At 42.5% G+C, this 17,500-nt stretch overlaps 1 protein-coding gene across 1 annotated transcript in view; it reads right to left on the bottom strand.

Annotated features, from left to right (window-relative positions):
• Positions 1–17,500, bottom strand: part of alk (ALK receptor tyrosine kinase) — an 88,850-nt gene that overhangs the window by 23,996 nt on the left and 47,354 nt on the right. The window contains exons 13-16 of the mRNA XM_063183988.1: positions 16,398–16,462; positions 15,645–15,774; positions 13,268–13,365; positions 4,169–4,261 (exon numbers count right to left, since the gene is read on the bottom strand). Of these exons, the coding sequence (XP_063040058.1) occupies positions 4,169–4,261; positions 13,268–13,365; positions 15,645–15,774; positions 16,398–16,462 (386 nt within the window). The remainder of the gene's footprint in view (positions 1–4,168; positions 4,262–13,267; positions 13,366–15,644; positions 15,775–16,397; positions 16,463–17,500) is intronic.

Genomic DNA, 17,500 nt, shown 5'->3' with positions numbered 1-17,500 from the left:
TTTGGTTTTAGTCTCTCCATCGCTTGTGTCTCAAATTTGCGCGCGTAATGCAGGGTAGGGGTGGGGCCGCAATTCATAGTTAAGTCCGACTCAGATGCACCAATGGGACACCCCCTCCCTCTACCCCCTTTATGTGTGGGCTGATGTCATTGGAGGAGGGCAGAGGGCCGTCAAGGCGAAATTGTGGGCCGCCGGTCACATTTTTTTTTAAACATAAATAACAATTATTTTTAAAAACCGACATCACCGGCCCTCTAGGGGCGTCGGCCCACAGGGATTCTGCCCGGTTTTCCAGATTGCCAGTCCAGCCCTGTGTGTGTGTGTGTGTAAATGGAAGGCTTCATTTCCATATAGTATTTGATCAGTAAGACGAGACCTGACGACTGAAGGGAGAGAAGACCCTGGTGGCCAAACTGAACACTTTCATGTGCCTAACACACACACACACACACACACACACACACACACACACACACACACACACACACACACACACACACACACACGCGCGCACAGAAACGCACACACACACACCCCACAACACACGGGGCAATGAGTGTGTGCGCGCACACACACACACACACACACACAAACACACACACACCCCGCTAGACAGGAGGCAACACACACAGTGACGTGCGTTTACACGCACGCGCGCACGCACACACACACCCAGAGGTCCATAGATTGCCCTTGCTCAACCAGATATCATGGTGTATGCTGCATATCATGGTGTATGCATGCAGGGCCGCTGACTGAGCTTTGGCCAGGCCCGGGACAAAATCAACTAAGGGGCCCCCGACCCAATGCATTTAATGTAACGAGGACCCCTTTCTCTCTGGGACCGTGGCAACTGACCCCTTTGTCCCCCCTGTTGGCTTGCCTGTATGCATGTATGATATTGTGCAAAGGGAATCATACGGACAGAACAGCTTGCTGCAACATTTGGGTTCGATTTTGTCATCTCTCAATCTCACTCTCTCTTGCCTGTTTCGTCAGCGTGTAGCAACACGCATGCGTGTAACAACCAGAATAGTTGTTTTTTTTACATGATTTTTTTAGGGCTTTATTGCCTTTATTTTGGAAAGAACAGTGGAGGAGAGACGGGGAAGGATCTTCAAATGACCCACCCGGGCCGGAATCGAACCCGGGACACCGGCATAGTTCCCCAGTGTCCCACCGTTACACGGCAGGGCCGACCAGGGGTGCATTTCTGGAAAGCGTAGTTGTTAGCAGTTAGCAACTTTGGTAGTTGCCAATGGGAAATTGCATTGCAAATAACAAAGTAGCTAACATAGTTAGCAACTTGGCTTTCCAGAAATGCACCCCAGAATTGTTTCAAAGCAGCAGTAACATATACAGTGCCCTCCATAATTATTGGCACCCCTGGTTGAGATGTGTTAAAAGCCTTAAAATAAATTCAGTGTTTATTGCAGAAGAATACTGTCACACTGAAAACTGTAGAAAAATTTAGCCTTCAACTCGAATGAATTGTAAGAAAATAAAAAAATCCCTGACTAAAAAATAATTATTTTTCATTAAATCACCTGTTCCACAATTATTGGCACCCTTAACAATTCCCAGGAAATACATATAATTGAAGCATTTCTGTCATTTCTACAGTAGTTTACAAAGTTTACCAGAGTATGTAGGAACATTCAATTAGTAATTCATCACTTCCTGTTTCCCTGGGGTATAAATATGACGTGACACCGAGGCCATTTCTCTTATCCACTCTTAAACATGGGAAAGACAAAGGAACACAGCATACAAGTGAGGCAGATGTGCGTCGACCTTCACAGGTCAGGCAGAGGCTACAAGAAGATTGCCACTCAACTGCAGCTGCCCATATCCACTGTGAGAGGAATAATTAAGAAGTTCAAAACAACTGGAACAGTGGTAAACAAGCCTGGACGAGGACCCAAGTTTATTTTGCCACCACGCACAGTGATGAGGATGGTAAGAGAAATCAAAAGATCTCCAAAGCTCACTGTTACAGAATTACAACAAATGGTAGCATCCTGGGGTCACAAAGTCTCCAAATCAACCATCAGGCGCTATCTACACACCAACAAGCTGTTTGGGAGGCATGCACGGAGAAAACCTTTCCTCACTCACAATCATAAACGCAAGCGTCTGGAGTTCGCCAAGCGGTATTGGGGCTTCAACTGGGACCGTGTGCTTTGGTCAGATGAGACCAAGATTGAGCTTTTTGGCAACAAACACTCTAAGTGGGTCTGGCGTACCACGAAAGATGCGCATGCTGAAAAGCACCTCATACCCACTGTGAAGTATGGGGGTGGGTCAGTGATGCTGTGGGGCTGTTTCGCTTCCAAAGGCCCTGGGAACCTTGTTAGGGTGCATGGCATCATGAATGCTTTGAAATACCAGGACATTTTAAATCAAAATCTGTTGCCCTCTGCCCGAAAGCTGAAGCTGGGTCGTCACTGGGTCTTTCAGCAAGACAATGACCCTAAACATATGGCCAAATCTACACAGAAATGGTTCACCAGACACAAAATCAAGCTCCTCCCATGGCCATCTCAGTCCCCTGACCTCAACCCCATTGAGAACCTGTGGGGTGAGCTGAAAAGGAGAGTACAGAGGAGAGGACCCAGGTCTTTGGATGATTTAGAGAGATTCTGCAAAGAGGAATGGCTGAAGATCCCTCTTTCTGTCTTTTCCCATCTTGTGAAACATTATAGGAGAAGATTAGGTGCTGTTTTGTTGGCAAAAGGGGGTTGTACAAAATATTAACACCAGGGGTGCTAATAATTGTGACACACATTATTTGATGTCAAATAATTATTTCTTTATGTGGGATTTTTTCCCCACTGAATAAATGCACTTGTATTGAAGGTTGGATTTTTCTCTTTTTTTCCATTAAGGTCCCATATTATTTAGAAAAAAAATTAAATAATTGGAAGCTAAAAAACACATCTCAACCAGGGGTGCCAATAATTATGGAGGGCACTGTACATGATAGAGGAAGCTATTTGGAATTAACAAGAGAATAAACCACCCACTCTCTTCAGAATAAAGTTGAACTCTGAATAAAAAGTATTAAAATGAAAGTGTTATTAATGTTTATTTGGGATTAAACGTCCCATGACAGCGAGCTACTAAAATCCCTTTCTCTGTGTGTTCAGGGAAAGTTCTAGGAACAATAATGTACAATAAAGGAAAAAGGAAGTCAACACTTCTAAAGTAAATTAAATGAAATGAAATTAAATAAATAAATAACAATGGCATTTAAGGTGAAACGTTGTTGTTATTGTCAACAGCTCGCTGCAGGGAAGCCATAACGGTTCAATATCAGCAATCACGCACACACACACACACACACGCACACACACACACACACACACACACACACACACACACACACACACACACACACACACACACACACACACACACACACACACACACACACACACACACGCACACGCACAAACACAGGCCGTGTAGGCTCGACATCAGCAATCAGCACGTCTAATAATTATTCATACTTCCTGTGGTTGGATGCGGAGCGTTTCCTCCCACAGAATACATAGCAGACGCTTGATTTTCCTTAAGCTCTTTTTAATTTCTTTTTTATTTCGTTTCTTTTTTATTTCTTTCTGCCCCCCCTGCTAATTGATTCAGGTGCTCACAGCTATAGCCAAACAAAAGCACAACATGCACATCTGCACTTGGCGGTTTTAAGTACAATGCACTTGCCGTTTTATTTCTTTATTTGTAACAATGTCTTTAAACAAAAGCACAACATGCACATCTACACTTTGCGGTTTTAAGTACAATACACTTGCCGTTTTATTTCTTTATTTGTAATTAACAATGCCTTTAATTACATCTGCACTATTGCGTAACCCAATAAAGAAATACGTATGAGTTTGTAGAGTATGGCGTGCTCTTATTAAGATTGTTGGCGTCTTGGGTTTGGGTGCTCTTTAGTTCAAGGTATAGTACTTCCAGAATCAAAAAATGAGAATTAATACTCTGACTAAGGCACTCGTTCTTTTGTAAGAACAAACGTGCCCCCACACACACACACAAACACGTGCGTACACACACACACACACACACACACACACACACACACACACACACACACACACACACACACAAACACACACACACACACTGATTAAGTGTTCCACTGTACCTGTAGATGTCTCTGGCCATGCCGAAGTCCCCGATCTTGGCCACCCGGTCTGTCCCCTTACACGTCAGCAGGCAGTTCCTGGCCGCTATGTCTCTGTGGACGAGGAGAAGAGAAGAGAAGAAAAGCTCTTTTCATGCTCACTTTATATATATTTTATTATGTATTTATGTATGTAATATATTTACATTACATTACATTTCATTTAGCTGACGCTTTTATTCAGAGTGACTTACATTTACCATTTTTCAGGGTATTGGTTACAGTCCCTGGAGCAATGTGGGATTAGGTGCCTTGCTCAAGGGCACTTCAGCCATGGATGAAGGTTTAGGGAGAGGTCAGGTGGGATTTGAACCTACAACCCTCAGATTGAAAGACCAACCCCCTAACCGTTAGGCCACGGCTGCCCATATTAATGTATTTGTTTATTTATTTATGGGCTTTTACACTCTCAGAAATAAAGGTACAGAACTCGTCGCTGTGGCAGTACCCTCAAGGGGAGTACCATTGTGTCGCTTGATTGGTACCCCAAAAAAGAGGTGCGTTCAGTTTCTTGCAATGTCGACCAATGTGCATCTGTCACCTTTTTTTTTTAAGGTACCACCAAGCGACGCAATGGTACTCCCCTTGAGGGCACTGCCACAGCGACGAGTTCTGTACCTTCATTTATTAGAGTGTACAGAGAGAGATGGAGAAGGACTAGGAAACAACCTTGAGCCAGAATCGAACCTGGGTCTCCGGCGTAATGGTACGGTACCCTAGCCCAGTGTTTCCCAACCAGGGGTACATGTACCACTAGGGGTACGCGAGCACACTTCAGGGGGTACTTGGAAAATGTGATTTTAACAAATGTATGGAGCTTAGTTACATTGGGATAGAGAGAACGATATGGAACTTGACTGTGCGGTACTCATGGCACAATGAAAATGCTAAGGGGGTACACAAGACTAAAAAGGTTGAGAAACACTGACCTAGCCCACTGAACCACGTCTTCTCCTAATGCTCCAGCCTGATCTCCAAAAAATCTGTGCTCCTGGACACGGATGTTAAGGACACGAGATCCGTGTCCAGGAGCACAGATTTTGCCAAAATTCCGTGCTCCTGGACACGGAATTGTTTTCCGTGCTCCTGGACACGGAATTGTTTTCTGTGATGGGCACACGGAAGTGCTTTCAATAGGCTATTACCACAGCACTGTGTTAACTCTATCATTAGAAAATACATACCAAATGCTAATCCTAAACAAAATAATGCTATAGCAATTTAAGTTGTGCCCTGACCAAAACATTCCCTAACCTTAACCTGTCATTAAAGACATATTTTGAGAAATACCTTTTCCAGTTGGTTGCTAGGCTATCAAACTCATATAATGAATGAAAGAAAACTATCCCTAACCCTAGCCTGTCAGTAAGAAATGTTTTTTTTTTTAGACAAAATATTTGAAATTAGAAAAATCCTGAGAAAACACAAGACTGTGGAAATAGCCTATAGAAAGCACTTCAAACAATTCCGTGTCCAGGAGCACGGAAAACAATTCCGTGTTCAGGAGCACGGAATTTTGGCAAAATCCGTGCTCCTGGACACAGATTTTGTGTCCTTAACATCCGTGTCCAGGAGCACAGAATTTTTGGAGATCATGTTGAATGCTCACTTTACCTTACAACACATTACACTACTACTACTCAGAAAGATGTTTTCATCACAGACGATCAACAAACAGCCACCCCGCTTGCTATTCCACCTGCAGTTCAGCTGGGGGCGCTGCTGAGCGAGTGCAGCCCATTCATTCTGAATGAAGTCTGCATTCCTCTGTTGACGCCCCTAGGGTGCAGTACCGTGTTAATTTTGCCAGCTTTTTTTTATTTAGTCGTAGTCTTAGTCACAATGACGAAAATCAATTTTAGTCTTAGTCATATTTTAGTCATTGCCTTCCCAATTTAGTCTTAGTCTTAGTCTAAATGACGAAAATCAATTTTAGTCTTAGTCAAATTTTAGTCATTTTTGTCATTTTAGTCAACACTATACATTACAGAACTTCTCCACACACTTTTAACAAATATCATTGACTGTAGAGAATAAACCTTCTACGCACACTGCTTCTCTTTTTAACATATATCACACTGTACAGAATAAAACTTCTTCACACACTGTTTCTCTTTTTCTCTATTTTATTTAATATCAGTGTTAATTTCGTCAGCTTTTTAAAATTTAGTCTTAGTCTTAGTCACAATGACGAAAATCAATTTTAGTCTTAGTCATATTTTAGTCATTGCCTTCCCAATTTAGTCTTAGTCTTAGTCTAAATGACGAAAATCAAAAAAGGGCATTGACGAAATATTTTAGTCATAGTCATGGTTGACGCCCCTAGGGTGCAGTACCACCCGGAAAAATCGTGAGTGAACTCTCTCGTCATATCCACAGAACCTCTCTGTTTTTTACCCTTAACCCCTAAGCGCAGAGCCTTTGTTATAACCTCATTGTCATCAAAATTGTAATGCCTATGTCTTTATCCGTTACTTAAGGCTCTCGGTAATGCCATAGCAATGTTGTTACGATATAGTTGAGTATTTTCAGCTAAGGGCTTCCGCACACTGGCTCCGACAAAGTGCTGAGCACTGCTCAGCTAAAATTCGATTCCATTGTTTTCAATAGAACCACGTACACTGGCGCCGATGTCTGTGGACATTGGCCGATGTCGGATAGCAATTAGAGACAAGTTCTATTTTGTCGGCGCCGCCCATTGACTATCAATGCAATGTTCGTGTGAAATTGGGTTTGGGGGTCCGAATTCTGTCGGAAGCAAAAGTGCGCCGCACTTTGTCGGAGCCGGTGTGCAGAAGCCCTAATAGTGAATAGACCTGCCGGCGACCCCATCTGCAGTAAGAGGCTACGTCACGCCCAAGGACACATATCAATTGTGCTGGGAGGAGAACAGGCTAAGCGAATAGAGCAGTCGTTCTTAACCTGGGGTGCGGGCACCCCCTGGGGGTGCGCCAGAGATTTCAGGGGGTGCACGGAATTGTGTTTGTGTTGAGGTTGTGACCAAAATTCTGTTAGCAAACATTATCATTAGGCCAAGTCAAACCCAAATTTAAACCGGTTTTGGTCCCCATGTCAAGTCATTTAAGTATTGAGTAATATTTAAAGCAAGAATCATTGTAATTAATCACTTAAATCATGTATTAGTGCGTATACATGTGTAGAAGTTTGGGTTGCGGGTGCGTGGCTTGTCTTGGTCATAGGTAAGGGGGTGCGTTAAGAAAAAAAGGTTAAAGATGGCCTCTCAACGTCATTTGATTAATATTGCTGTGTTCCCCATTGTTATTGAATGTGTTACGCGTTGGTCCTGTTTTAAAAAAACGTTCTGGTTGCTTTGTTTCAAGCCGTTTTTGAAAGCCAGCAAGGTGGCTTGTGGAGAAACGAGAGGGTGTTCCGTGTTTCTCGTGGAAATGCGTCTCTGATTGGCTCACTCTTCCAGCTCTCGTGGAAATGCGTCTCTGATTGGCTCAGTCCTCCTGTTCTTGGAGAGAATGTAATGGGAAACAGAGTCGCCACTTCCCCGGGTGGTACTGCACTATAGGGGCGCCAACGGAGGCGTGCAGGCTCCATTCAGGGCTGATCTCTTTAGACAGCGACCCCTAGGCGAGCTGCAGGCACGGAGCAATCAGAGTGGACTTGCTCTATGGATGAGGCTTTGTGCTGTGTGTGTACCTGAGAGTAGCAACCAGCTGATAGCTAAGCTAAGCTAGATTTCGGGCCACCAGACGTTGCTTGTATTGAAAACAAGCAGAAAAAAATTACTCGACATGTTTTTAGAAAAATGGGTCGACATAAACCTTTGTGGCCAACGCCTTCTTTCGGCGTGACGAAACACAGAAAGGCTTTCGTGATTCGCTCGTTTCTCTGCATTATTTATGTCAATTGGGAAACACCGGGAAACACAGCCAGGCGAGGTGATGCACCGCTATGAGAGCCTTGCAAGTGAGTTTAACTTGGGCTGACCGTCCGATCTTCAAAAGGAGTGAGTAAAATTGTGTTTAATCGGAAGTTGGCCTTTAAGAACCACTGGAGTAGAGCACACAAATAAAGTGCAGACCAAGCTATTAGAAAATGGCTTTCACGGAGCGCTTAGGGTTTAAGAGGAAAGTGTTGCTAAAAGACAAAGCTATAGGAAAATGGGTTTCACCGGGAGTTCAAGGTTTAAGAGCTTAGTGTTGCCAAGGGAGCGAGCACTTAGAAAGGAAAGTCTTTCTGGAAAAAAAAATATATGGGCCAAAACGGACTTCTTGAATGCCAAGAGGGGAGACTGTGCACTTGCAGTGTATAGGAGAATAACTTAATTATATAAGTTATCATGATATATACTGTAAGTAAAAGTATCATATAAGTTAAAATGATATCACTGAGGTTAGTGTTGCCAAGGGAGCGAGCACTTGGAAAGGAAAGGAAAGGAAAGGAAAGGAAAGGAAAGGAAAGGAAAGGAAAGAAAAGGAAAGGAAAGGAAAGGAAAGGAAAGGAAAGGAAAGGAAAGGAAAGGAAAGGAAAAGAAAGAAAAAGAGTCCCTGGACAAAAATGGACCCATAATTACTTCTTGAATGCAAAGTGGAGAGACTATGCTCTTGTATAGCTTGGGCAGTCATGGGTGAGCGGTTAGGGCGTCAGACTTGCATCCCAGAGGTTGCCGGTTCGACTCCCGACCCGCCAGGTTGGTGGGGGGAGTAATCAACCAGTGCTCTCCCCCATCCTCCTCCATGACTGAGGTACCCTGAGCATGGTACCGTCCCACCGCACTACTCCCCATGGGGCGCCACTGAGGGCTGCCCCCTTGCACGGGTGAGGCATAAATGCAATTTCGTTGTGTGCAGTGTGCAGTGTTCACTTGTGTGCTGTGGAGTGCTGTGTCACAATGACAATGGGAGTTGGAGTTTCCCAATGGGCTTTCATAAGCAGCAAATTGTGGGCCCTATGTACAATCAGCTCCAATGGACCCCTCAAGCCATACATCTAAATCAGTGATTCTCAAACTTTTTCAGACCGAGGACCACTTTGTCCCCCCAAAAATGTTCAGGGACCACCTGTCAACCGAATTGACAGTTGACGGGTGCTAATTTGACACTGCTAATTTCAATGCAGATCACTTATTTTTTACTCACATGTATTATGCGGTTATTGTGATGAAAATAAGACTCCAGCTATGCTTATCTTTGTAATAATGTTAACAAATAAAGCCTACTGCTAGCTTGTCTTGGAAAATTAGAAATCCCCGTACGGACCACCTGAGCTGTGTCGCGGACCACCAGTGGTCCCCGGACCACACTTTGAGAATCACTGTTCTAAATAAATAAACTTTATATATAAACTTTATTACAGGCTCGAGGCCCACAGGTGACAATACATTACACAGATCAATAAAAAAACAATACATCACACATTCATATATACATTTTATACAACAACAACAAAAGAAGAAAGCTAGTGGAGGCACACATACCAATATTCCCATATTTTAGACATGTGAGCTACAACTTGGATCTACTATCTGAACAATAAGCTCATTCATGGATCGGTCCAGCCTGTTCATAAACTTGAAAGTGAGATTTCTGACCAAAGCCATGAAAGTAGTTAAACCCAGCCTGCAGAACAGCTGGCTTGCCCTGGTACTCCTTGGTTTCTTCAGGAGAATCCTGAGACAGTCATTATAAGCTACTTTTAGCTTGAGTAGGCTCTCCATAAATAAATGTGTGGGCCCCCTATATATTACATGGGGCCCTGGTGACGCCCCTTTACGACATCCCTACTGTTAGCCTCGTCAATATTGTGGTACCACAGGCAGGGTTGCCAGATGAAGCTGATGATTTCCAGCCCCCAAAAATGCTCAAAACCCGCCTGGATGCACTAAATTTTATTGATTTCTATGGCCAAAAATTGGTCTTTTTTATCTTCTCCAAAATCCATTTTTTACCCACAGATGGACATCCTAAGCAGCCCAATTGGGCGGGAAACTGCCCAATCTGGCAACACTGAGTGACCACAGGTAGCCTAGCGCTTAGCGTAGCCGTAGCGCATTGGGACCACTTAGCTTTAAATAATGCAAACAACTCTGCCGCTTAGTCTGGCCTTACCTCCAGGCTCCTGGGAGAATACAGGAAGTTATATGCAAACAGGTCCATTACCCACTAGCACTCTGCACACACAATAGGTAGGCCTACTCATTCACACTCCTGCGCAGGTTTTGGTATGTTTATGTCTAGCGGCGGCCCTGGGTCCATTACCCACAAGCACTCTGCACACACAATAGGTAGGCCTACTCATTCACTCTCCTGTGCAGGTTTTGGTAATAATAATCTACTAACTAATACGTATTACATATAATATTTAATGTAATTCAATATTTTTTTCATGACGTTTTTTAGTCAACACATAATAGGTACTAATTTGTTTGCTCCCTCTTATATTTTATTTTTCTGTGACGTTTCGGGTGAAAATACAAAAATCCTGGTTGAAGTGGACTTTTCTCTCTTTTTATCTGGTTATTTGTTTTATCCTGCTTCCAGGTCAGATGTCAGATGTTTTTGTGTGAGCTTTTACCTACTACTACAACATCATTAATGTGGGCATCTCAATCTCACGTATCTGTGTTGACTATGGACCGCCATTTCAGTGTCTAATCCAAATAGGCATCCCAGGAAATGTTAAAAGAAATGAAACCAAAATAAGGCCAATTAATTTCAGTATCTGCCGCTGGTGAGAAGACAGAGACAGCAGCAGGCTGTAAATGATAATGCATTTGAATCGATCTTCAGCCCATGATTCAATGAGTCGATTTTTGTAATTACAGTATTGCACTCATTTTGTGAAGCATTTTATTTTGCTCAGTAATATTGATCATAATAAATATGCTCCTAAAATGTGATATTTCAGCTTTTGTTGATTTATTTAACATTTCAAACATCAGCCAAGCCAGTAAGGTAAAAAAAAACTAGGAACCATTGTTTTGAATCGAATCGAATTAAATCGAATGGTGAAGCATTCTTAAGTATCGGAAAAAGTTGAATCGCTGACCTAAGAAATCAATATTGAATCGAATCACTATAAAGGCTGTAATTTACACCCCTAGTGAGCACCGCTATAGCATAGCAGGGAGAACTGTTGTCTCTGTTTGTGTGTGTGTGTGTGTGTGTGTGAGGAAGATATTTTTCTGGGTTGAGGCTGGATGCCCAGAATATAAATTGTCCACTTTTAGTCTCATCTTCAACTTCAAGAAGCTGAAGGAGCTCCCAAGGACACACTGTGTGGTCCACGTGAGGGTGAGAGTGTGTGTGTGTGTGTGTGTGTGTGTGTGTGTGTGTGTGTGTGTGTGTGTGTGTGTGTGTGTGTGTGTGTGTGTGTGTGTGTGTGTGTGTGTGTGTTTTATAATCTGCCTGCGCAGCGTGAGGGTGTGTGTGTGTGTGTCTGTGTGTGTGTGTGTGTGTGTGTGAGAGTGTGTGTGTGGTGTGTTTGTGTTTGCATGTGAGTGTGTGTTTGGGTGTGTGTGTGTGTGTGTGTGTGTGTGTGTGTGTGTGTGTGTGAGTGTGTTTTATAATCTGCCTGCGCAGCGTGAGGGTGAGTGTGTGTGTGTGTGTGTGTGTGTGTGTGTGTGTGTGTGTCTGTGTATGTGTGTGTGAGGGTGAGGGTGAGTGTGCAAGAAGAGTCTCCATCTTGGAGCCTTCGTGAACAGGGCCGGATTAAGATGGCCTGGGGCCCCTAGGCTATAGGTTGCTGCGGGGCCCAGCAGAAAGCAAACTGCATGAAAAATGTTCATAGACGGTGTCATAATTGTGAGTTAGGAATTAAAGATAACATGTCTACCAACTGTACTCAACACAACAGAGGAATTTTTCAATGTTGCATCTTGTCACAATTCTGCAATTTTCACTGTTGACCAATCAGGCACCACCTGGCTGGTGGGCCCCCCTAGACTGTCGCCATATCTAGACTGTGGGGGCCCTGGCTGGTGGGGGGCCCTAGGCTGCAGCCATATCTAGCCTGTGGGGGCCCCCTTGTGATGGGGCCCCTAGACTGCAGCCATATCTAGCCTGTGAGGGCCTCCTGGTAGGTGGGGCCCATGTAGCCACATCTAGCCTCTGGGCCCCCCCTGGCTGGTGAGGGCCCTAGGCTACAGCCATATCTAGCCTGTGGGGCCTCCTGGCAGGTGGGGGGCCCTAGGCTACAGCCATATCTAGCCTATGTAGCCCTGTCTGTGGGGGGCCCTGGCAGGTGGGGGCCCTAGGCTGCAGCCATATGTAGGACCGGCCGGTTAATCCGGGCCTGTGCGTGCCCCAGATGCCATTAAGGGGATTGGTGATTTTTGGGCACACGCTGGCTAAATGGCATACACACACGCACGCACTCACACACACACACACACACACACACACACACACACACACACACACACACACACACACACACATACACACACACACACACACACACACACACACACACACGCATGCACGCTGGCTAAATGAGATTTAATTGGAGTCATTTGTCTCTCTAGATGGAAGGAAAGACAGCGGCTTCAGCCAGCAGGCAGGACGAGATACAGGGAGGGGTGTGTGTGTGTGTGTGTGTGTGTGTGTGTGTGTGTGTGTGTGTGTGTGTGTGTGTGTGTGTGTGTGTGTGTGTGTGTGTGTGTGTGTGTGTGTGTGTGTGTGTGTGTGTGTGTGTGTGAGTGAATGTGTGTGTGTGTGTTGTACCTGTGGATGAACTGGTTCTCCTCTAAATACTGGCAGCCGTGTGTGTGTGTGTGTGTGTGTGCATGTGCGTGTGTGAGTGCGTGTGCGTGTGTGTGTGTGTGTGTGTGTGTGTGTGTGTGTGTTGTGTGTGTGTGTGTGTGTGTGTGTGTGTGTGTGTGTGTGTGTGTGTGTGTGTGTGTGTGCGTTATGTACCTGTGGATGAACTGGTTCTCCTTCAAGTACTGGCAGCCTCGTGTGTGTGTGTGTGTGTGTGTGTGTGTGTGTGAGTGCGTGTGTGTGTGTGTGCACATGTGCGTGTGTGAGTGAGTGTGTGTGTGTGTGTGTGCATGTGCGTGTGTGAGTGCGTGTGCGTGTGTGTGTGTACCTGTGGATAAACTGGTTCTCCTCTAAGTACTGGCAGCCTCGTGCGATATCTCTGGCTACATTCAGCAGGTCCACCATGGTCAGATTCGATGGCTGGTCCTGAATGAGGAGAGAGAGAGAGAGAGAGAGAGAGAGAGAGAGAGAGAGAGAGAGAGAGAGAGAGAGAGAGAGAGAGAGAGATAGAGATAGAGAGAGAGAGAGAGAAAGAAGAGAGAGAGAGAGAAAGAAGAGAGAGAGAGAGAGAGAGAGAGAGAGAGAGAGAGAGAGAGAGAGAGAGAGATAGTGATAGAGAGAGCGAGAGAGAAAGAAGAGAGAGAGAGAGAAAGAAGAGAGAGAGGGAGAAATAGAGAGAGAGAGAGGAAGAGAGAGAAAGAAGAGAGAGAGAGAGAGAGAGAAAGAAAGAAGAGAGAGAGAGAGAGAGAGAGAGAGACATTATGATTATATTAAGCAAACACGCACAAACACGCACGTACAACCACACACACACACATTTATTACCTCCGCCAAGTAGGTTATGTTTTCGGTGGCGTTGGTTTGTCTTTCTGTTTGTTTGTTTATCTGTCTCCCTGTCAGCAGGATAACTCAAAAAGTTACTAACGGATGTTGATGAAATTATGTGTTTGTTGTGGAAATGACAAAATGAACAATGAAAAGCCAAAATGTTCAGCCAAAATGGGCCAATGGGTTTTTTGACATTTTTAGATATTTAAACATCACAATGTTGCCACAGCTATGTTTTCCAGATTAAGGGCACATATTCAAACCTAAAAACATATCCGTTTTTCTAGTTTTTATCACGTGAAAACAGTATCATCCTTATTTTATCTAGAAGATTTCTTATTTTGGCAAGACTGAAAATTTACTTTCTTCTGTCACTCTCCATATGAGGGTTCCCCCTGCCCATCAAAAAACTATTATGCTATGACTTTAAGCAGATAGAGTAGTAATGGTGCAACAATTTCAGTACATTTGTGGTGGTTGGTCTGTTGAATTAAAAGAAATGAGACACCCAATTTAGCTGATGGCCCAATTTACCTTATAGTATAGTATAGTAGTATAGTAGTATAGTATAGTAGTATAGTAGTAGTGTCTTACCAGTCTGGGGCGATTCTCTCTAAGGAAAGGACTTGAGGTCTCCTGTTGCTATTGTTATTATAGTATAGGCCTAGGAGTATAGTATAGTATAGTATAGTATAGTATAGTATAGTATAGTATAGTATAGTATAGTATAGTATAGTAGTATAGTATAGTATAGTATAGTATAGTATAGTATAGTATAGTATAGTATAGTATAGTGTAGTAGTATCTTACCAGTCTGGGTCGTGTCTCCCTGAGGAAGGACTTGAGGTCTCCTCTTAGTATAGTATAGTATAGTATAGAATAGTATAGTATAGTATAGTATAGTATAGTACAGTATAGTATAGTATAGTACAGTATAGTATAATATAGTTTAGGCCTATAGTATAGTATCGTATCGTAGTAGTATAGTATAGTATAGTATAGTATAGTATAGCATAGTATAGTATAGTATAGTATAGTATAGTATAGTATAGTATAGTATAGTATAGTAGTAGTGTAGTAGTCTTATTATTATAGTATAGTAGTAGTATAGTGTAGTAGTGTCTTACCAGTCTGGGTCGTGTCTCCCTAAGGAAGGACTTAAGGTCTCCTCTTATTAGTATTATTATAGTAGTATAGTATAGTATAGTATAGTATAGTATAGTATAGTATAGTATAGTATAGTATAGTATAGTATAGTATAGTAGTATTGTATAGTAGTATAGTATAGTATAGTACAGTATAGTATAGTGTAGTATAGTATAGTATAGTATAGTATAGTAGTGTAGTATAGTATAGTATAGTATAGTATAGTATAGTATAGTATAGTATAGTATAGTATAGTATAGTATAGTATAGTACAGTATAGTATAGTATAGTATAGTATAGTATAGTATAGTATAGTATAGTATAGTATAGTATAGTAGTATTAATAGTATAGTATAGTATAGTATAGTATAGTATAGTATAGTACAGTATAGTATAGTATAGTATAGTATAGTATAGTATAGTATAGTATAGTATAGTACAGTATAGTATAGTATAGTATAGTATAGTATAATATAGTAGAGTATAGTATAGTACAGTATAGTATAGTATAGTATAGTGTACTATAGTAGTATATAGTATAGTATAGTATAGTATAGTATAGTGTAGTATAGTATAGTACAGTATAGTATAGTATAGTATAGTATAGTATAGTACAGTATAGTATAGTATAGTATAGTATAGTATAGTATAGTATAGTATAGAATAGTATAGTATAGTATAGTATAGTATAGTACAGTATAGTATAGTATAGTAGTGTATTAGTGTCTTACCAGTCTGGGTCTTGTCTCTCTGAGGAAAGACTTGAGGTCTCCTCCAGCCATCAGTTCCAGCAGTATGAAGCGTGGCAGGGCCTGAAGGCTCACCCCTACACACCGCACGATGTTCTGGTGGCTGAACTTACTGTGGAGGGGGCACAGTCACGCAACAAGACAAACAGACATCAGTCTTTTGCTAACAGGGCAATGATTGCCTGAGATTGCCTGATGAAGGTCTAGGACCGAAACGTCGTTATTAAAGAAAGGACAACAAAATGGTCAGTGTGCTGGAGTTTTTCTAAGTTGTTGCTGAGTGAGTCATGGGCCATCTCAGACGCACCTGCCAGCTGAGGTGTGTGAAAAAAGTCGAAGTTTAACAGGGCAATGACAACAAACCACAGCAGGTAATGCGAGTAAGTGACATACCCACCACCACAATAGGTGATGAGAATTAAGTGCAGCTTACACGTACGCGGATATTTTTAAATGCAGATATTTTTTTAGCCATTTGCATACAAACACGATGTGGTTAAAAATAAAAACTAAATTGTGGTTTAGGTGCATTTTAGGTGCATTTTAGCCCCCTGAATGGGATATTTTTAAAACTGGAGTTTTGAAATGCACATGAAATGCACATTTATTTTTACGGTCCCTGATACGATTGATCTTCATTTTTGTTCACTGTCCAATAGTTGGCCCGAGATGTTAACTGTTGAGTTATTGTTCAGATGTTGTGCCTTGTGCTTTGTGTTTGTGTGTGTTTCTCACCTGATGATGAGAGCCTCCATAAGGAAGTCCAACTCATCTTGCTCCGAACACACCTCAGGAAGGGTCTACAAGAGACAGGACAACATTACACACACATACACACTATTACACAAATATTACACACAGTAACACACCTCAGGAAGAGTCTAGAAGGGATATGACAATATTACACACACATATACAATCATATTGCTCTAAACGCAACTCCGGTAGGGTCTACAAGAAACAGGACAATATTACACACACAGAACTGTAGTCATATCTCCGAACACACTCCAGTAGGGTCTACAAGAAACAGGACAATATTACACACATTTACGGTCATATTGCTCTGAACACAACTCCAGTAGGGTCTACAAGGGACAGGACAATATTACACACACAATACTGTAGTCATTGCCCTGAACACACCTCCGGTAGGGTCTACAAGAAACAGGACAATATTACACACACAGTAACACAATATTACACACACAGTAACACAATATTACACACACAGTAACACAATATTACACACACAGTAACACACCTCAGGAAGGCTCTACAAGAGACAGGACAATATTACACACACAGTACTGTAGTCATTGCTCTGAACACAACTCCAATAGGGTCTACAAGGGACAGGACAATATTACACATACATATACAATCATATTGCTCTAAAGGCAACTCCGGTAGGGTCTACAAGAGACAGGACAACATTACACACACAGTAACACCTCAGGAAGGGTCTAGAAGAAACAGGACAATATTACACACATTTACGGTCATATTGCTCTCAACACGACTCCAGTAGGGTCTACAAGAAACAGGACAATATTACACACATTTATGGTCATATGGTCATTGCCTTTGAACAAATAGACTGCCCAGTCTATTTGCCTTTGAACTAGTAAAAAAGGTAACACTTTATTTTAGGGATACATCTATAAGCACTAATACATACAATGTTAATGCCTGCATAAGTAACTTGTAAGGCATGTACTAAGCAAATGCTGAGGCCTTACTAAGGTTAAATTGGTAATAAATCCCTTATTGTGCATGAACAAGACATTTGCGAATACATGCCTAACAAATGTTTGATTTTGCTTTGTGCATGCCTT

This window comes from Engraulis encrasicolus, chromosome 19, assembly GCF_034702125.1.
Source record: "Engraulis encrasicolus isolate BLACKSEA-1 chromosome 19, IST_EnEncr_1.0, whole genome shotgun sequence".
Taxonomy (NCBI): Eukaryota; Metazoa; Chordata; class Actinopteri; order Clupeiformes; family Engraulidae; genus Engraulis; species Engraulis encrasicolus.
This window is presented reverse-complemented; position numbering and strand designations above follow the sequence as displayed.